We start from the raw sequence: 19,430 nt of genomic DNA, 5'->3' as shown, positions 1-19,430 counted from the left end.
TATATATATATATATAGACATATAAACAATGTCGGACAACACAAAAACTCATACAGAAGAACAAACAGCTCTTACTGTGTTGAACAGCAGCTTTGGACTTCATAAAGCTCTGTTAAAGTACAGGCTGTTTACCAAACTAGCTCTGGCTACGAATGTTAGTGTTTACTCTAATTTTTCACCAGGTTTTTTCACTGGAATGTAGACTTGACAGTAATCAGCATAGCAACACTTGAGGCTTCCCACAGCCAAAAGAGCATCTTGAAGTATCATTCTGACACTTTACATTTTTAGTTAAAGAAAGAAGTAATTCCCTCTCGTGTTTTTCCTTCAGCTGTCATTGTGAGTATATATATATATACACAGCGGTTGAGCCAATATCTCTGCTCTAGTCTTAGATCTTTTACCTGAAATACCTATTTTGTGTGGGCTTATGCTTCTCTACCGTCTCTGCACACATTTCTTTGGGCTCTTCATCTGTGTGTAGGAAACAGTAAAGACAACCAGCCTTATCTCCAGCCTGATCCGTCCGTGACGGAAAACAGACTCAATCAGATTACTACCGACATGACAGTGGAAAGTCAAATTACAGGAATCCCGTCGTGTTTTATCAGGGAGCTTTAGGCCTCTAAGGCAGGCTTGGAGTGCTGAGGGTCTGTTGAGTCAGCTTGGTGTTTTTCCATCTATTTCTTGCGACTGGAAAGGAACAGAAGTGTTTTCATTACCTTTTTGCCTGAAGGCAGATTTTAAAAGTCGATACGCTTGTGCTAATGTCATTAGAATACACAAATAGTTAAGTTTACTTGTCCTGATGATAGTATTTCTTTGTTTGTGGTTTGCACAGAGTGAGACATTTGGTTGTGTACTCTGAAATGCTGACATACAGTGTGTATTGTAGAAAGTATTCATACCTCTTGAATCTTTCCACATTTTGTCACATACAACCTCAAACTTTATTGTTTTGGGGGATTTCATGTGATGGACCATTACATTAGAACACAAAAAATGACCCACAGTTTTCACATATTGTGTTTTAATACTTTGTAGAAACATTTCCCTGAAACTGCAGCTACTAGTTTAAGGATGTACTTCTATCATTTTTGATCATTTCCAGACAGAAATTTGCCAAGTAGCTCAAACTAAGCCAGACTGAATGGAGAGCATCTCCGAGCAACATTTTCAAGCTTTGCCACAAACAGTTAATTAGATTTAAGAGTGGAATTTGACTCAGCCAGTCAAACACATAGTCATATGTTAGAATGACCCAGAATCACAACTTTGATCCAAATCCCTCCATTGTGTGTGTGGCTCTCTGTTTAGGGTAAGTGTCCTGCTAGAATGTGAAATTCTGCCACACTGTTGTGTTTTTGAGCCTTCTAGCCCGTTTTCTTCCTGGTCCGGCCCGTATTTAGCTCCCATCCATCTTCACATCAACTTCTCTGTCTCTTTTAAAGAAGAGCTTCCCCACAGCATGAGGCTGCCACCACCACATGTCTCTGGGGATTGTCTGTTTTACAGACTTTGAATTCAGATCAGCTCTACGAAGGACAGAGCTTAAAGTTATAATACTACAAGAATACAGTTGCAGTAAAACAAGAATAGTTATAGGTCAAGGAAATCGGAATCATGGGAGAAGAAGGCGTTAATGTTACCAGAAAAAAGTTGTAGTACCAGGAGAAAAATAGTCATTTTATGAGAATGCCAACATGAAAATAAAAAAATAAACAGAAATGTTGAGCATCTTGTGAAATTATATTCACCAAATATGAAACTTTTGAAGGCAAATAGTTGCACTAGATTTATTAGAGGTATTGGGCTGCAGAAAGGTGGATAAAACTACAGACTATTTTAGGATTTCCATTGTAAAAAACCCCCCCAAAAAACCTTAAGTATAATTTTCTGTTTAAATTACAATTAGATGTTATATGTTGGGATTTTGTACAACAACCCAATGCAGCACATTGACGTTTGTGGTTGAAATGTGTTAAAATTGGGGAAAAAAGCTCAAGGGACATGAATACACACTTGATTTGTGTTTGGCATCAAAGTTAGACACTTCTTTTCCCTGGAATATAGATGTCTTCCTGTTTTCTAAGAATGAAATCACAACAAATGTTAAAGTTAAAACATATTTTATAAGGTAGTTTGACTTGTTGGCATTGCTAATGAACTTGATACAATGTTTGAACGCAAAAGACTGAACAAAAAGGGGGAGGTAAAGAGTGGAAAAGATAAACAGAAAAGGAAAAGAGAGCAGTGAGGACATGAGAGAAGGCAGAGAGCTGGAAGAAATGACTGCAAGAGAGGAGGATGAGGATAGAACTGAGAGAGAGAGAGAAAGACCAGGAACATGGAAATATGGAAGGAAATGGAAAGGGAGACAGATGATCACACTGCAGGCTCTTATGACGTGTTTTTATACACTGTCCTCATAAATTCCAGCACATGTGTGTGTGCACACTTGTTGGCCTTCTGATGGACTGGCGACCTGTCCAGGATGCATCCGAACTCTGCTGCTGATGTAATCTATTTTCCTACCTCCCGACAGAAAAATGAGACTTTTAAACTCCTTGGCACGAAAAAGCTTGGCACAACTTTTGGCGTGTGCATATACAGCATGTAGTTTTCAGTTTCTGTTATTGTAACAAGAATACCACGCTTGCAGTGAAATAGAGCAGTTTCTGTCACCAGTCAGAGCTGAAATTTTCAATTCATTGGTCAACATTACAGTGAGTCCAAGCTTGCATCCAAATCATCAACTGCAGCAACTCATCCAGAGCCCAGAACCGCATCTTACAGAAAATGTATTAAGAGTTTGATCTCTCAATCAAACAGATTGGGAAACCTTTCATCAGGGAGTGTGGGCAAATATTGCTAAGTCAGCATGTCAGTCAAACAAAGACAGCTAAAATTATGCTTTCAACAAACCATTAGTTTAAGGGCGTGCACACTTATGCAACAAGGTTCAAGGTTTAAAAAACATCTCCCCAAGGATTGGTCTTTTAACTACACTCTACATGTCTGATTAAAGAGTATAAACGTCTGTGCTCAATTCATTGGGGTCCCATAATTTTACATCAGACATTTGAGCAGCTCTGAGGACACTTTTGAGTTGGGAGTTAGGGTAGAATTACTGAAAGGTTCATTTGAGTATTAAATATCGAAGGCGGCCTACACTTTTTCTCTGTGTTTCAGTAACAAGTAATTCTATCAATTTGGGGGGAATTTCGTAAACTGCCTTGTGTTTCAGTTTTGCAGTTCCCCTCTTAGTTTAATGGCGTAAGAGGTTATCCTCGATTTCTCTCAGATGGCTTCTGTTCACTCACCCTTCACATCTTTATCTCCGTCAGAGAAGCTAAATTTAGCACTTTGAATATAATGTATGCATTCATCATAAATTAAAACACTGTGAAAAGAAAGCATGCTTTACATTAACCTACATTATAATAATAATAATAATAAATTGTATTTGTAACGCACCTTATATTTCAAAGAAATCTCAAAGTGCTACAGAGACTAAAAATAAAAATAAAAAATAAATTGTAGAGCTTACAGTAATACATCTTGCACCAAGTGGTACCAAAACAAACATTAAAACTAACAATTTAAAACAGAACTTACATTTCTAAAAGGCCTGTTTAAAAAGATGAGTCTTAAGACCTTTTTTGAAGGCCTCCACACCTTGTGGGGCTCTCAGGGACTCTGGGAGGGCATTCCAGAGCCTTGGAGCTACTGCCTGAAAAGCCCTATCCCCCATGGTGGCAAGTTTGGTCTTAGGTTGATGCAGGCAGTAATAGGAGGTGGAGGAATAGGAGGTGGGTTATCCTAACCCTTACCAGTTTTGCGATTTGTTTGCCTGAGAAAGTGTGTAATTCTTGTGGTTTGGACATTAGAGGAAGAGAAACAGACATGATAATTTGTCTCTCTGAGTGTCAGATGAGCGAGAAAAATACCAAGCGTCAAATCATGACTGTCAAATTGTTCCAGTAACAGGATCTTTGTGATTCTCTGCAAGTTCCCCTTCAGCTCTGACTCAAATAACTGTTATCTAAAAATAAAAAAAAGTATTACTAACTTTTCTATAGCTTTTGAACAGAAGGTACCAAAGTACAGAAGCCATGTAACTTGGAAACTAAATTCTTAAACTCTCTTTGTAGGAATTCTTCTCTTTTCAAAGTTTTAATCTTCCGTCGTTCTTAAGAGCAGGAGAAGCTGAGCTTCATGCTGCAAAGAAATTGAAGAGCTGTTCAGGAACAAGCAAAATCTATACTCAGGAAACCAGACGGAATGATTCTATAACGGATAGTCCTAAAAAAAAATAGAGGATAAGTGTAGATATTTATTTTAACATTTACTGTTCAATTGTAAAATAAATAAGAAGTGTGCAGAATTTACTTAATTGGTTATATTTATGTAATTTCAGTCCTGTTGAGACATGGATCAACAGGTCTAAAACTCTCTGCACTTATCTCCCCCCCCCCCAATGTTTCCAGGGAAAAGAGAATTTAAACAAAAAGGGATACGAAAATTTTGTGCTGAATGGGAATATGGCTCAAGATTGAGAGAGTATGACGTGCAAACACTAACGAGGGGTTATGGTAAATGTATTGAACTGTCACAGTACAGACATTCGTGCATAAAGTAGAAAGCCTACTTTACACAAGTTATACATGCCACTGTCACTTAAAAGAAGGCATGCACTGATCCATGTGTTTCATTATGTGTGACAGCAGAAAGTGTACTGATTAAGCTAGAATATAAAGAGCACTCCACACCAAGCTACTGCAATAACAGCTGGTAATAACACACATGTTTGCTTAATTTTAATTTGCAGAGTTCAGGTTGCTATGATACTTGATCTGTAACAGCAGTGGGAATCAATTGGCTGCTTTCCGGCTTTTTGGCTTAAATCAATTGTAGTGACAGGGCTGGTACTACATCCTTAATCGAGCAGGACATTTTCAACAAAAGCACAAGTAGACGCTTAAGTTCTTAAAAAGGGCCATCTAGAGTTCAAATAGTATTACACAAATGAGAACCATTAGCAGTATTGATGTAAGCCGGTCATCATTACTGCACACAATCTAGAGAGCATACAAGTTCCCCAACCTCTCAGGACTTTCTGTAAACATTTTCATAGATCTCTTATTAATAATCCCAAAACTGCGCTGGAAATTAAAGCGTCCTGTAATATCAGACTATTGATTCTTACTGGACACTGCACATTTGGTAACTTGAAATAGACTAGATTCCATTTTTTATGATGAATCAATGCAAACAGGAAACACTAAAGAGCTTCCACTTTTTTTTTTTCATTCCTCCCAGTTTGTTGAACTCCAAACAATCACAACTGTATTTCAGTGGTGCACACAGGGGTCACTGGTGAATCTTTAACCATTCAGCCGATTTTAGCTTCAGGTGAAGTACATACTTTACATTTCTCAGTCTGCACAAAAAAGTCTGTAACAGTGAGCATGTGAAGCTGACGAGTGAAGGGCTCAGTTTAAATCTGACAAAAATACAGGCACTGAGCCTGTGCACTCGGTGCAGCCGCAGTTTAATTTCAGTTTAAATTTCAGACATTCTCAAGATTTATTTAGTTTATTTCATGTTTTGTCTCTCTGATCATGTTGTTTTTATTATTTAAACCTTCTGCAGCAGAAGCAGATAAAATGCAGAGCAGTTCAGTTCAGTTTTGTTTAATGCAGGTGAAATGTCTTTGAGGAAATTGATCATTGTGCTCCCAGTTCAGTAAAGTCTACCTGCATGCCAAAGTAAATATGAGTTTAATTTTGGGGCATTGTGCTGGCAGCACTCTGAGTGAGTTACTGTAGCACTCCAACCACCACAGCTCTCATGTATACCACATGCTGCCACAGCTCTAGCTTCTGATAAATGAATGGCTTTAGCCACGTTGCTGGTACAGAAAACAGTGCACTCCAAAATATACCATGCCATGCATAATGCAGGGTTTCACTGGTGGTTCTTGCATGAACGGTGCTTAAGGGACCCCGTCCTACTGTTGCCCCTCAACCAATTAAAATGCAAGAATGTATCTGAGATTGTGGTGGCCCAAACTCAAGTTCAACCTGGAAGAAAACATGTGTTACCTAGTCTCTTGATCATCCTCGATCTGACCCCACATATATGTCAGATCTCCATCTCTTTGATAAAATCCTTTGAAAACTTGTTTAGGGTACAACTAACTGGCAAGTTATATTTCATTATCTGATGTTAATGCACCACCGGGGGCAACTACCCATAGCAAAAAAAATCTATAGAGATTATTTAAAAAGTAGGGCTAAAAAGGTACTCCTCTTAGTGAAGATGCGCACTCGCCTCCAAATTCTGTCCAGCTATGCTGTGCTGTTTGTTTGGCAATCTGAATTAAGCTGTGTGGGTTTTCAGGCAGTAGTTCAAATGCAAAGTCTGCCCATTAGATTCTACTGAGGCCCATAAAAATCAGCTGTAGGTTTCTAGGCGTCTAGTTTCACACGTTTAAAAATCCTGTCGTTCTTGCTTTAACACATGCTCACAGAGCAGCTCGCATCGTCTGAAAAATATGTAACTTATTTCAGATAATTGTGTAGATACTCAGAGACCGTTCAGATGTCAGGATAATCGCCACACCACATTCCAATATAAATCTTCACATGAAAACAAATTGATATTTAAGAAGCAGAATTATGGCCAGCGGTGTTCTGAAGTTTGGATCAACACAAATTGGCCCCAGACTTCTTATCTTGAAAAAAATCTTCCAATGGGTGAACGACGGACACCTTTGAGCTGGCAGACCGGCTCGATCCAGCCTTGATTTTGCTTTTCTGCACGTTTTTCTGAGACTGGTATAAGGTGCAGAAAGCTTCTAATAAGTTTCAGCTTTTTCCAAGAGATGGTATCAGGACAGGCCGGTTTTTCACACATTGTTTAGAAAGGCTGATTGGTGCATAGGCATGTAGCTTACTAATATTTAACACTGGTTTAGCTTTTTAATCTGCAACATCAAGCTTAAACTTACAAAACTCCAAAGCACTTTGCTAAATGATTACCTGTCAACTGTTTTAATGATGTCCTCCCCCCCCATTATAAGCAACACTTGCAGGGATAAATGATAGCTGTCCAATGACTGAGATCAAAGTATTACAACAGACTCTGAGTGCTTTTTTCAGTAATGTGCAGCGAGTGTGAAGTTAAACTAGGTAAAATTTAAGCCCAAATGTGAAGAAAATTGAGAATGATTGAACGAATGCAAATAAGATCAACCGTCGGTTCAATGCCCTTATGTAGAATCTTTTGTACATCAAAATGCCACAAAAAAAAAAAAAAATATAACTGGTTTTTTTTGGGTAAAACTGAGCTGCATAAATTTAAATTTGATATTTAGAAAAAAAAAAAAATCCCTAAAGGCTTTTGCTTGTTATCGAATTGTCCATCTATAAGCAGGAAGTGAGTTGGTTTTACTTCAGTGGAATGGGAGAGGATCAAGAACAAAATCCTGGCAGATAAAATCGTTTTTTGGCCTTATCTGAGCACACCAGGCCTGTTTGGAGAAAGGAGCGGCTTTTCTTTTGATCTCTGACAGGAGACACAGTGGAGCACAGTGATATGGACAAAAGTAACTTTAAACTGTAGAAAATTTAAACTAATTTTTAAAAAATTATCCACATTTCCATACATACATAAATTTTTAGAATGACAAAAACAGGTATGATGGGAATAACAGAAAACAAACAAATGCCAAAGTATTTTTTTAATGACATGATAGTATGCAATTATTGTGGGCTTTTATTTAGATTATATTGATTTACTAGCAAGTTTAGCTGAATTCTTTTAAATTAATTTGAAGCAAACAAGAATAAAGCTGTTATTGACGCTGGAAAAACGCTTGTGATCTGTCCAGAGACTTTTCTGCCCCAGAAACCCAGAAACCAGTGCGGACTGATAAATTATTCTGTTTATAGTTTTGTTGGTCATTGTTGAAGTTTCCTTTCCATGAAGAATTTGAGCTACGACCTTTTCCAGACTTGCTTTTCCTTTTGAGAGCAGTCCCAGTTAGGCTAGAGTTACATGTGCAAAAAGCATTTTTGATTTGTTTAGCTGCAAAAAACTGTGCCAGTGTGTGTGTTGTGACACATAAATAATTCTATGCAAGTGGTCTGATTTAGATTCTTCTGCAGTCTATCTATAATAATACGCTTATTAAAAATATTAAAGAGAATCAAAAGTATATGTGGATATGTTTTCCTCTTAATCCCAAGTTAATGGGCAAGTTAACTTCCACAGCATATTTTGATGACTTACCTTTAGCTTGTATAACCCAGCTGTGTTCAGATTTGTTTTTTGTGATGTTTATAAAGAAACTTTGAAATCTTTCACACCTAAAGACAGCATTAGCTGCCCACAGTGGCAAGCAATAACTTTTTATAGCTACACATGTGATGTCAACTGACTTCCTAAAAATGTTACATTTAAACAATGACAGTGCATTGGATCACATATTGCAGCTGAGGGAAATCAACTAAAGTCTAAAATGAGAGACTGCTGTCTGAAAATCTGAACTGAGAGTTGTTTTTCTTGGCATAATATAAATTATGTTAAGGCAGACTTGTGTGCTCTCTTATTTAAAGGAGCAGTATGAAGGATTTCGTGACATCTAGTGGTGAAGTTTCAAACTACTACTCTACTCTATCATGCTCCTCCATTTTATTTTGGCATGCAGAATAAATATGACATTCATACATGTTGTTGCAAGATGACTGGACTGCAGCTTATTGACTTTCTTATCCTCTTCTTAAACATACTTTGGATTATTTGGTACAATACAAGATATAAAGCAATAACCCTAAAAAAAAAAAAATAAAAAAAAATCACTGACATAAACCTTGCATACAAGAACCTGACTTTAGCAGAAAACAATTAAAAAAAAATCTCAGTCAATGAAATTCATAAACTGCACTGAACCCAACTCACTATGAGGTTATTTGAAATGCACTTATGAATATGTTTACTGTTTAGAGTTGGCAACGAGGTTTAAAAAGAAACTTTAAAGCATGGTTCCTAAGAATGATATTTTGTGACCTGCTTTTTTTTTTTTTGCTATCATTTTAGTTGAACAGTAAACAGGACTACAAAGATCCACTGACTTTTACTCAAAATCAGTCTTGGGTGCACCCTTACGATGCTAGCATCTACTTGGGATACTTCATTATCCAAGCCTTTTTGAAGGAAGAGTGGTTATTTTCTGTTCCTGTTGCTAAGACTAGAGAGAGAGAAAAAAAAAAAAATTAAAAACATACTGACCACAGATAACACAGGTTGTTGTCCCAGTAGCCATCTTCCAATCTCTGTTTTATGTGGTTGATGCAAGTTTAGGGGGAAAAAAGTTACCAAACATTTTGTTATATTATTGTCATTTCAGTATGTAAAAATATTAGCTTTGTGCTTTTACACAAGCTAGTTTAGTGAAAAAGGTGTTTCCCAAACATAAGTGATAAAAAGTTGCATGCAACTGCAAAGACTGTTAAAAAGGCCACCAACTCATCATGCTTAGACCTGCTTTTATTCTGCTAAACTGCTTCTCTGTTCTTGTGTGAAAACACAACTTGTCTCCTTTTATTTCCCCATCAACCCACCGCCACGTCTATCCCGTCTCATTGCCTCAGCGTTAAAAGATGATGAGACACAATTTGATTATTTAATGTTCCCAAACCATAGTGGGACAAAATTAAAGGAACACAAAGCTCCCCTCTTATCTCGTCTTGATCTCCTTTAAAGGTCACATAGCAGATCAGTTGATGTTTTGTTCACAAACGACAGAAATGTTGATGTTTTCAGTGTAAAGAGATGAACAATTATTTCATTTGAAGCATCTGGACTCCAACAACATTTGGCTTTTACCGCAAAGAGAAATGTTTTTTTTCTTTTTTTTTTTTGTTAAACCAACAGATTGCACAAATATTACAATTTATGTTGCCTTAAATTCAGTAGGATGAAATAATTCTCTGCATTTGGAATGTTAGGCTGTCTAAAAGGGCTCAAAGAGGATGTTTTCTACATTACTATTAGAATTTTAAAAGCCCTTTTGTTCCCATGAGACAAATTAGTGAAATACCACAAGGGCCGAGATTCTCCCGTTTCTCACTGCCAGTAAAAGAGCGTAGAAAGCAGCCTCAGCTGTTCTGCATAAATCTGAATTTGTACAGCAAGTGACAGCTGGCACGTCACAAACAACATAAAGTGATTTAAAATTACAAAAACGTGCTGCAAGACAAGTCACCATCATGTTAAGCGAACTCCAAGGATATAGTCAGCTATGCTTTTTTTCATAAACTGATGCTGACAAATTTGATTCGGAAAATTCCTGTCCTCTGTTCATTTTTTTTAAAAGTACAAATGTTCTCTTTTGATGTGGACGACAGATACTTTTGGGTCACAAATAAAACTCACAGAACTGACTTCATACTGCCTTCAACTGTCTGTGGAAAGTCCCCTATTTTAACCCATGTGTCAGTAGGACTTATATATGTATATAGGACCATATAGCGATAGGACAACCATTAACAAATGTAATTTCTGCTGAGATTCAATTTTATTTTTTTAGGAAAAGAAAAAAAATATGTTATGTTTAATCTGATTTAATGTCAGGTAGTGAGAAAAGGTAGATTATCTTTAGTAAATGTCTGTTTTAAATTGTATACAAGTACCTTGAAAATGTCATTGCTTGACCTTACAGATTAGCTTGACGACCCATCTTAGCATCCGGCTCAAAAAGAGTTTTGTCTGAATCATTTTGTTTTTATGTTTCTGATATATAGACATTCAAACAAAGCTTTTAAAATAAACATCACGATTGTTGTGTTGTGACTCTGAAATGCAAGTCTGTCTTTTCATTTTTTTAATAGAATGATCATATGTTTGGACAGTTTGAATACACAGGCAGCTGCAACTGTAATTTACGTTCCTTTCTCTTTAAGAATGTGGTTAAAAAAAAATTAAGAAACTACATTTTGTCTTGGTTGTGTGAAGCAACCAGTCTGCTTTTGTTTTACTTACTGAATGCTTGTGACATTGTCTCCCTGCAAGAGTGCTGACTCAGCAAAAGAGAGACAGAAACCAAGAAGGAGAATCCCAATTGAACCTAAACAAAACATGACCAACTTGACAGATTTGGGTCGCGATAAACGTTTTGTTTGCATCATATTCTTTGCTACTTTGTGTGCGAGAATAGTTTTGTCTGTTTTCTCCAAGTGGAACCTTGACATGAGTCCATTTTGATCATTAAGTTTCAATAACTTAATTGGTTGTTTTATCCTTAAAGCCACATCAGACATTTCTGTGTACCAGCTCAACTATTATAACTTCATTGAGTTATTTTCTACATTAATAACTGCATCAATGATGCACATATTTTAGGGAGTGTAAATGTTAGAGTGTGACTCAAACACACCGTCTACCTGTTTACCTTTGGTCTATTTGGCATTAGGTTTACTTATGTGGACTGTCTCTTTTAAACAACCTCGCTAATAAATAACTTATGCAGCTTCCTTTCTGAGAAAGCAGGACATGGGCATGTGTGGTTTATATGTTAGTTTTCAGATCCTAACAGATTTTTCACATTTTATCGTCAAGACCTGTCTTAAAATATATCTAGTTTCCTATTTTTACTCTATTAAAAATAAAAGACTGAATCATAGCCTTAAAAGTATCCAGGAGGTCAAACATAAAGTGGGCTTCTGACTAATCAGGAGGATATTTTGGCGCTACAACTAGGATCAAATGTAATTCCAAGAAAGTGTTCATGTAACCGTTTGAAACAAATATTAATGTTAGGTTTTTTTGTAGTAACTAAGAGATGGCTGGATGATCGTGTTATTTGCATCTCTTGTGGATGGTAGCAGATTTGAGCTCCGTTTTCAGTTTGCTGATCTGGAGTATAAAGATGTTGCCACAATGTCGAGTCGGAAATGTCCCTACTGTACAACGCTATTTCTCTGTTAAAGACGGCAAAAATAATGGCTGGAAAAGAGAAATGGTTGTTAGTTTCTTTCTGGGAAGAAAAATAATAAAGGTACATTTTAAACTTTCTCAAGTCAGTTAATGAACAGTTAGAAAAATTATTTGCAATCGGGAAATTTTAAAGGGATTTTTCAGTTTTCCTGGGAGTAGTCCAAAATGTGAACTCAAACTCAGACTGTGCAATCTACAGAAAAATTTGAAAACATCCAAGAGTTTCCTCTCAGACCCAACCTGCCTCAGGCTGACCAGTGAAATAATACATTTTCATGATAGGACCATTAGAGAAGGGCTGGAGAAGAATGTATCAGTTGGAAGGAGTGTCAGGAGAAAGCCTCTTCTCTCTAAGACAAACATGGGTTCATGACTCCAGAGTGTCATGTTGCATCCGATTTAATCACAAGACCTCTGGAAGAATGTCCTTTAACAACAAGTGAGACCATATTGGAGATGTTTAGCCAATTATCGGGAGCCATGTTTGGAGAAAACCAAAGAATTTTGGGGTCAAGTGTGAGGCCATTTCTGTTGAAGCTTCGTCCAAACTGAATCATTCAACCAATAACAGCAACGCGGTGGAAACGAGTGGGTCAAAATTTACCCACAATAGCTGAGAATAATAAAGGCATGCAGAAAATGGAAAACTCAAGCTAAATCTGCTAAAGGTGGTTCTGCTAAATGTGTCAGTAATTCCCAGCGAGTTTGATTCGACTTCCCATGACTTCTCCCCATTACTGTTCCCAGCAATTCCTACCAAGATCTCTACGACAGTGGTTTATAGAAATCAAAATTTCCAGAGCTCTACAATAACTGGAAGGGTTTTTTTGAAAGGTGTTTATAACTTGAAGCCTACTGTCTTGCATTAAGACTTGGTTAATGTGGACTAACAAAGTTTTTTGTCTCTTTCAGATTGTCCTTCCTGCCAAACAGAAGCTACAGCGATAATGGCCAGACAATTCTTGCCAACGAACAAGAGTCTCAGGACTCTCTTGGGCCCCTATGAGGATAACTTTACGGGAACAGAACTGTGAACTGCTCATCAGATTTGGGGGACATTTAACTCCAATGTCTTGGCATCTGTGATCTTAAACAGTGTACTTTAATGCTAGCTGACTTTCCATAGAGATGCAGTTCCCTCATGATCCTTGGCTGTTTCATAATAGCTCAGTGAAGATGAACTCTGCTTACTGAATGTGACATACAAGACAACTGCTGCTACTCTTAAAATCTAATGTTTAATAAAAAAAAAAGTACGATATAAGTGCATTTTTGAGGTAAGCATAAAACATATTAAGGTTGAAATGGAGATCTGATGTTACGCTTTCATTTTATATTTTGAAATGTACAAACTCAATGTGATTTTTGAGCACTAGATGGCAGTAAACCAACCATTGATTTCCTTCTTGCCAAATGGGAAGGCAGAATATGATATTTCAATTAATAATTGACAATGAAAAGCTGATGAATGAATGTATCTTAGCAATAACAAGGGTTTACGTCCGCTAGGTTTTTGATGTCTGGTTGAACTCCGACTGTCTCCCGCCCACAAAACATCTCCCAAATTATGAATTTTAAGGCGCATAAAAAGCAATCCATTGATTCATGTCAGTTTTTTCTTTATTCTTCAACTCTTGTCTCACTTTTTCCATTGGACTCTATCTACAAGGCAGGAAAAACCTTAGCTCCTACAATCACAAACCAAACGCTGCTGGAGCTTTAACTGGAACTATGTGGTGTGGTCAAATGATACCAAGATTGACATTTATTTTCTCCTAGCAAACACTCCAGGTGAGTCTCTATGAAAAAGGAGTAACATGTGGGAATGCTACCTAACAGGAATGCTACCTGTTGAGTGTCGTGGAGGTTCTGCTTCTCTTCCAAAGGCGATATGTTAGAGTGCATAGTGTCTGGAAATTTTGAAATCCTCAGAGGTTTTAAATAAAAATCCAGTGATGTCTGCCAGAAAACTGAAAATGGATTGCTATTAGGTCTTTCAGCAGGATGATTGTGGTCAAATCAAGACAAATGACTCACCACACGGTAACGTTTTTCCACGGTCATGCCAGTCTTCAGAAAGGAAAGAGAACTGAAGAGAATGGAGGTGGCAAAGAGGAACTGTCAAAACTTTTCTCAAAAATGTATTTTAATTCAAAATGAAGAGAGCAGCAGTGATAAAATATTTTTTAACTGATTTCCTGATTGGAAATAACACAGAGCCTTCTTGCAATAATGCATCAGAAGAAGGAATGCAGTACCCTTTTAAAAACATTTCACTCCTGCACACTTTGGTGTGTCTTATCTCATCCTAAGGCTTTGTCTTACAGTCCCACAGAGCCGGTGCTTTATTTTGGTTTTTACTCTAAGGTGGTGCTAACAAGAGAAAGATATTTTTAACCATACAAGACACAAAGTCAATAGTTTGTCCTTTTAAGGACTGAAGGAAGCCAGTAGTGTTGCTATTTTGGTGAGAACCACGGCCTAGCTGCCTTTTCTTTAATAAATCGGTCCACTGAGAGGGGAAAAATGTCTCTTATTTAATTCAACACGAGAGGTCAGGCGGCTGAACTACAGCTTTAAAACAAGAGTTGTCTTATTTTGTTTGAGAAATATGCATGCAAGTAGTGGTTGCCATGTGAAACAGAATATGTTTCCCAAATCAATCTAAATTTTTAGCCATTTATTTGCTCTTCTGCTCAAAAAAAAAAAGAAAGAAAGAAAACTGATCTTTAAAAGTAGCTAAAACAACTGACTACAGTGTCATGTTTGCCAATGAGGAGTCAGGGGGAATAGAAAACTTACAAAACATGGGGGAGTCACAGGAGCCAGGGAAAGGTCAACTATAGGAACCAGTGGAGAAGAGCATAACATGAGAGACTGGGGAATGTGATTACTGGCATGGAAGCAGGTGAGCCTAATTACCAGAATGAATGTCAGCTGTGACATCCTGACACGAACTGCGTTTCCATTAAAAATGTGCTCTGCACTTTGTTGATATTCTGCTAAATATCGAAAACCACAATTTCGAAACTTAATTAAAATCACACGTTAATAAATTTGTTAATGCAATCAGTCATTAAAAAAACTTGCCATGCCATCACCTTCCTACAACTTCCTGTTATCGTTTCCGCCTGTATTAACGTCCGGTTGTTGATCACGTGACTCGTGTGATGCAAAAACGTTTCCAATTGCAGTTTTGAGATTCTGATACCTTTTGTCGTAAATTGTTTGTTTTTTTTCGATATTGGCGTGTTTCCATTAAGCTAATTTATTTTCGTAATTCGAATTTGCGCAATTATATTCAAGCTTATCAGCCACGTTTTTGGACTGTGGCCTGGGAGAAGGCCGGAGTGGCGGGAGAGAATACACAGAGTTCCTGAAAAACTTTCAAAATAAAACAAGAACTAAGATTTATAAACATAACTAAACACTGTGACACAACAGAAAATAAATACACGTACAGCACAGAGACGTGCTCACGGAATTATGATAAATAGAGACAGTTCAGACGGAAAGGAGACATTCAGGATGAGTTGTTGAAATTATTTCTCAAGCTTGAACTAAGAACATCCTGAGTGCTGTTCATCTTAAGTCTTTTCTTTTTTTCTTTTCTTTTAAACCGTCATTAAAAATGTTTGTTTACGGAAATTGTAGAGAGAAAAGGCTGAGGAATAAAATAAAAAGCACGTGTAAGTCTAGCCACTAGGTGTAGCTGCAGCACCGGAAACTGGGATGGTCCTCTGTTGATAAAAGTCTGTACATAAGAACTTATGTATGCTTAAAATCTACAATAATAAAAACAGCAAAAACATGGTCAATGACATCACCTGATTTCCATTGTTATTATATGAGAAACAAACTTCAGTATTGACCAAATAATTACAAATTACAATTACTAATTAAAATGCAGACAGACAGGCCTTTTCAAAGTAAAAAAAAAAAAAAGGTTTTCAGTCTGTATAACTCAATCAGAAGAGGTTAAATATGTTTTACAAAGTAGTAAATGTTATTGTTGTTTCTGGAATTACCAAGAGACAATCTGTGAAAATATTTACCCTTATTAAAAATATTAATGTTTTCCTTTTTTGCCCCTGTTCCATCTTAGATCAGGGTTTTTACTGGGTTTGTGGTTTTCAAACTTTTGCAGCAGAAAAGCTGAGATCATATGAGCTTTTACAAACTGAACCAACTGCAACAAAGGCAATAAGCAATGATTTAAACAATCTGTGAGTAGTGCACAATAATTCAGTACATGTGTGACAAAATAATGTGTTAAATAATGCTGATAAGTTCCTTAAAATCAGGAATCCAGTTAAAGGAATAGGAAACCCCCCTGTGAAAAACAAAATCTGAGAGTAAGTTTTTAAGCTTGTGGCTTTGTCAGCACATTAGGATATGCATGTAACTTTTTAACTAAATCTCAGTTACTATGTGTACCATCAAGAGAAATGTTTTTTTTGTAATGGATAACATCTTTCTTGATCCCCACAGTGTCTCCAAACTCTGCAAACTCTGCACACTCAGCACGAATCTAAGTATGAATTCTAAGAAAGAATAAATGCTTTTAAAGTTCCAGATGATAAAATCTAATATTCTTTTGTCAGGATGGACTACATGGCATGCAACACAGTACTCCGGAGTTCCTTGCTTTCTGGATTTTCTGTGTCCACTTGCACCAACTTTTCTGATTTTACAGTCAGAAAAGTTGATTAACTAGTATTTCTTCCATTTCTGGTTCACTAGGGGGCGACAGGCCTTCTACTCAGGTAGTTTTGCGTTGCTCTTTTGTTATGGATGGACGATAATAAATCGCTCGTTGTTGAGGAAACGCTGCATGGCCGTGCTAGGAGATTTATGGTAAGTTGCCGTGTATATCGTAGAGCTGATCTGGAGATTATGGGTTTCGCACATTTTTTTTTTGTTTGTTTTTTTTGCAATTTAATTTAACAGATGAAAATAGATTTTCTTTACAGCTGGAAGTGTGCATACAACAGGTACATTTTCAAATAAGAGCTGATTTTGGTCAGTAGTGATGGTCTACAACTTAAATGCCCAGTCTAAGTCTGTGTATTGAAAGCCAACACTTTAACAAGACCACTCCAATATCATCTCGTTTTTATTGCCATTCAGAGGTGAAGCTGCTAGTGTTCCTTGAATCATAATCCTGCTGCACAACCCAACTGCACCTGATCTTAAATCCAAATCCTGAAGAAAGAAAGCCAGAACCAGATCCATTACACTACTTCCATATTTCCTGTAATGTTGATTTTGTTTAAATGGTGCATTAGTTTGTGGCCAGCTGCAATAGAAAATGTCACTTTTGTCAGTTCACAGAATAATATCTCAAAGGTTTTTTTGGCAAATGAGAAATGGGCATTTATGTTTTCTTTCAAACAGCTGGAAGCAATGGATGCAATTTGCTCAGCTTCCTTGTTATTAATAACTTATTTATTTCTAATGACCTTAACTGAGGTAAGTGAAGTCCGAAAAGCTTTAGATACTGTATTGTTCTGGGTTCTTCTATGAACGTGTAGATGAGTAGTTGATGGGTTCTGGGGAGAATTTTGGTCGGCCTGCATCTTCATAAAAGGTTGTGGATGATGACTCCCCGTATGATTTCACAAGCCTTTTAATAATGATGTATGTCAATTAATTTGCTTCTCACATGTTCTTGAATTTCTTTTCACGGCATGAGGATGTTTTTTAACCTACTTCCTGTTGTTAGTCAGGCGTGTCTGGCAGGAGCGAAACTGTCCCAAAACAAGACTTGGCATTGTGACCTATAAATAATGATTTACAAGTAAATCATTATTTAACAAGGGGTGTGATTACTTTTTGTCAAAGTGCCAGGTTGGTTTTATTACTTTAAGAAATGAAATCAGCATTTGAAAATGTTGGTTTGTATTTCCACAAACTGCCTTTGTCTGATGTATTATTGTTATTTTCTTGATGATCTGAAGATTAATATTTGACTAAAAAGGGAGAAACTGAAAATATGTGCAAAGTTACTATGTTTTCCAGGGTAAAGCAGATTTTTGTTGCTGCCGCTGTTATGAACCCATGCGCTATCGAGCTCTTACAGACAGACTGCATATCATTTGCACAGCACAAATACACTAGGACTTGCAGGAATTTAGTCACCATGGCAACCCTCATCCACACGCACCAGCCCCTCCTCCTTCCCCTTTTGCATCCCTTTTCTCCTCTCACCCCCCACTCCAATCCACATACAGAAACGATACAACGGCTGCTGCTCCCATCATGCTTTGCAGTAGGAAACAGGAAGAAGCAAGTAGACACACCGCCAGCTGCCAGCACAGTGGAGAGCAGCATAGGCTCAAATTCCAGACCGATGGTGGATGAGGAGGCACCACACGTGGAGGCATGGCTGATGTCACCTCCAGGACGCACTCAAGCTGCTGCTTCTTTGGTGAGTTCAACCCTCCTTTGAGCTGTTTTTCAACACAAATCACACAATGGCATGCAGAAAGGGAAGTAAACCTGCAGACAGATGGATGCTGCCGGTGGATTTAAAGCTACAGTGCGGTAATCCTCTCAGATGGGAAAGGATGAGGGGGTTTGGGGGTGTCTTGGCAAAAAGGTGATAAGGAAGGCAGACAGAAACACTTCACATCTTCATATTTTTATTTATTTATTTATTTTACTTTTTTTTTTCAAGCAGGAAATGACACAGCTGCTTTGTACTTTAAGTTTCAACAATGTGTTAAAATTATGACACAATCTCACCAATGACCGAGTACGTTAGAGGAACACAAAGAAAGTAAGCAGCCGCATCTTCCACTCTGACAATGATGGCATTGAGTGCAGCACTCATAGATAAACCCACATGCAAATCCACACACAGACCCTCACTGTCTCACATCCAGTCCATTTCAGCTGGATTTATTCCTCCTCATTCGCTCTCTGACATGATTTGTTCTATGCATTCAGTGATTAGACTCTGGAGGTCAAATATGCCAAAGTAAAATAAAAAGAAAATATGATAAAAATAAAATAAATACATTTTGATATGTCAGTATTTCACCAAGATGAAAAAAGGCATTTGGTAACTGCAAACACCTAAGAATAAATACTTAATTATGTCATTCATTAACTGAAAATCCAAATGAAAGCAATTATTATTACATCAAATAAATGTGAAATAAAGTGAAATAATACACTGAAATATATTTTTATTCATTTATGTTGTCATCAAAATTAACCTTAATTTCTGATTGTTGAGTGGGTTATGGACAAAATTTTATTTGGACATAATTTAGAGGTTGTGTGGAATTTATTTTCTTTTTCCAAGCCTACATTTATTAATGACTAACTTTATTTGTTAAATTAGGGGTGTTAAAATATATAAAATTTCTAAGCTGAGGTTTGACATTAACAAAAGGAGTATTGACTAAATTTAATGCAAT

General features: G+C 37.1%; 1 protein-coding gene across 6 annotated transcripts in view; it reads left to right on the top strand.

Annotated features, from left to right (window-relative positions):
* The window catches only part of LOC103145736 (5-hydroxytryptamine receptor 4), a 36,840-nt gene extending 23,528 nt beyond the window's left edge, over positions 1 to 13,312 (top strand). For all 6 annotated transcript variants that reach the window (XM_016677033.1, XM_016677030.1, XM_016677032.1 and 3 more), the window contains one exon: positions 12,916 to 13,312. In XM_016677033.1, coding sequence (XP_016532519.1) covers positions 12,916 to 13,009 — 94 coding nt within the window. In that variant the 3' untranslated portion in view covers positions 13,010 to 13,312. The remainder of the gene's footprint in view (positions 1 to 12,915) is intronic.
* The last annotated feature ends 6,118 nt before the right edge of the window (positions 13,313 to 19,430 follow it).

This window comes from Poecilia formosa, unplaced genomic scaffold (assembly GCF_000485575.1).
Source record: "Poecilia formosa unplaced genomic scaffold, Poecilia_formosa-5.1.2 Scaffold146, whole genome shotgun sequence".
Taxonomy (NCBI): Eukaryota; Metazoa; Chordata; class Actinopteri; order Cyprinodontiformes; family Poeciliidae; genus Poecilia; species Poecilia formosa.
Note: the sequence above shows the minus strand (reverse complement) of the source record. Positions and strands in the feature narration are given on the sequence as shown.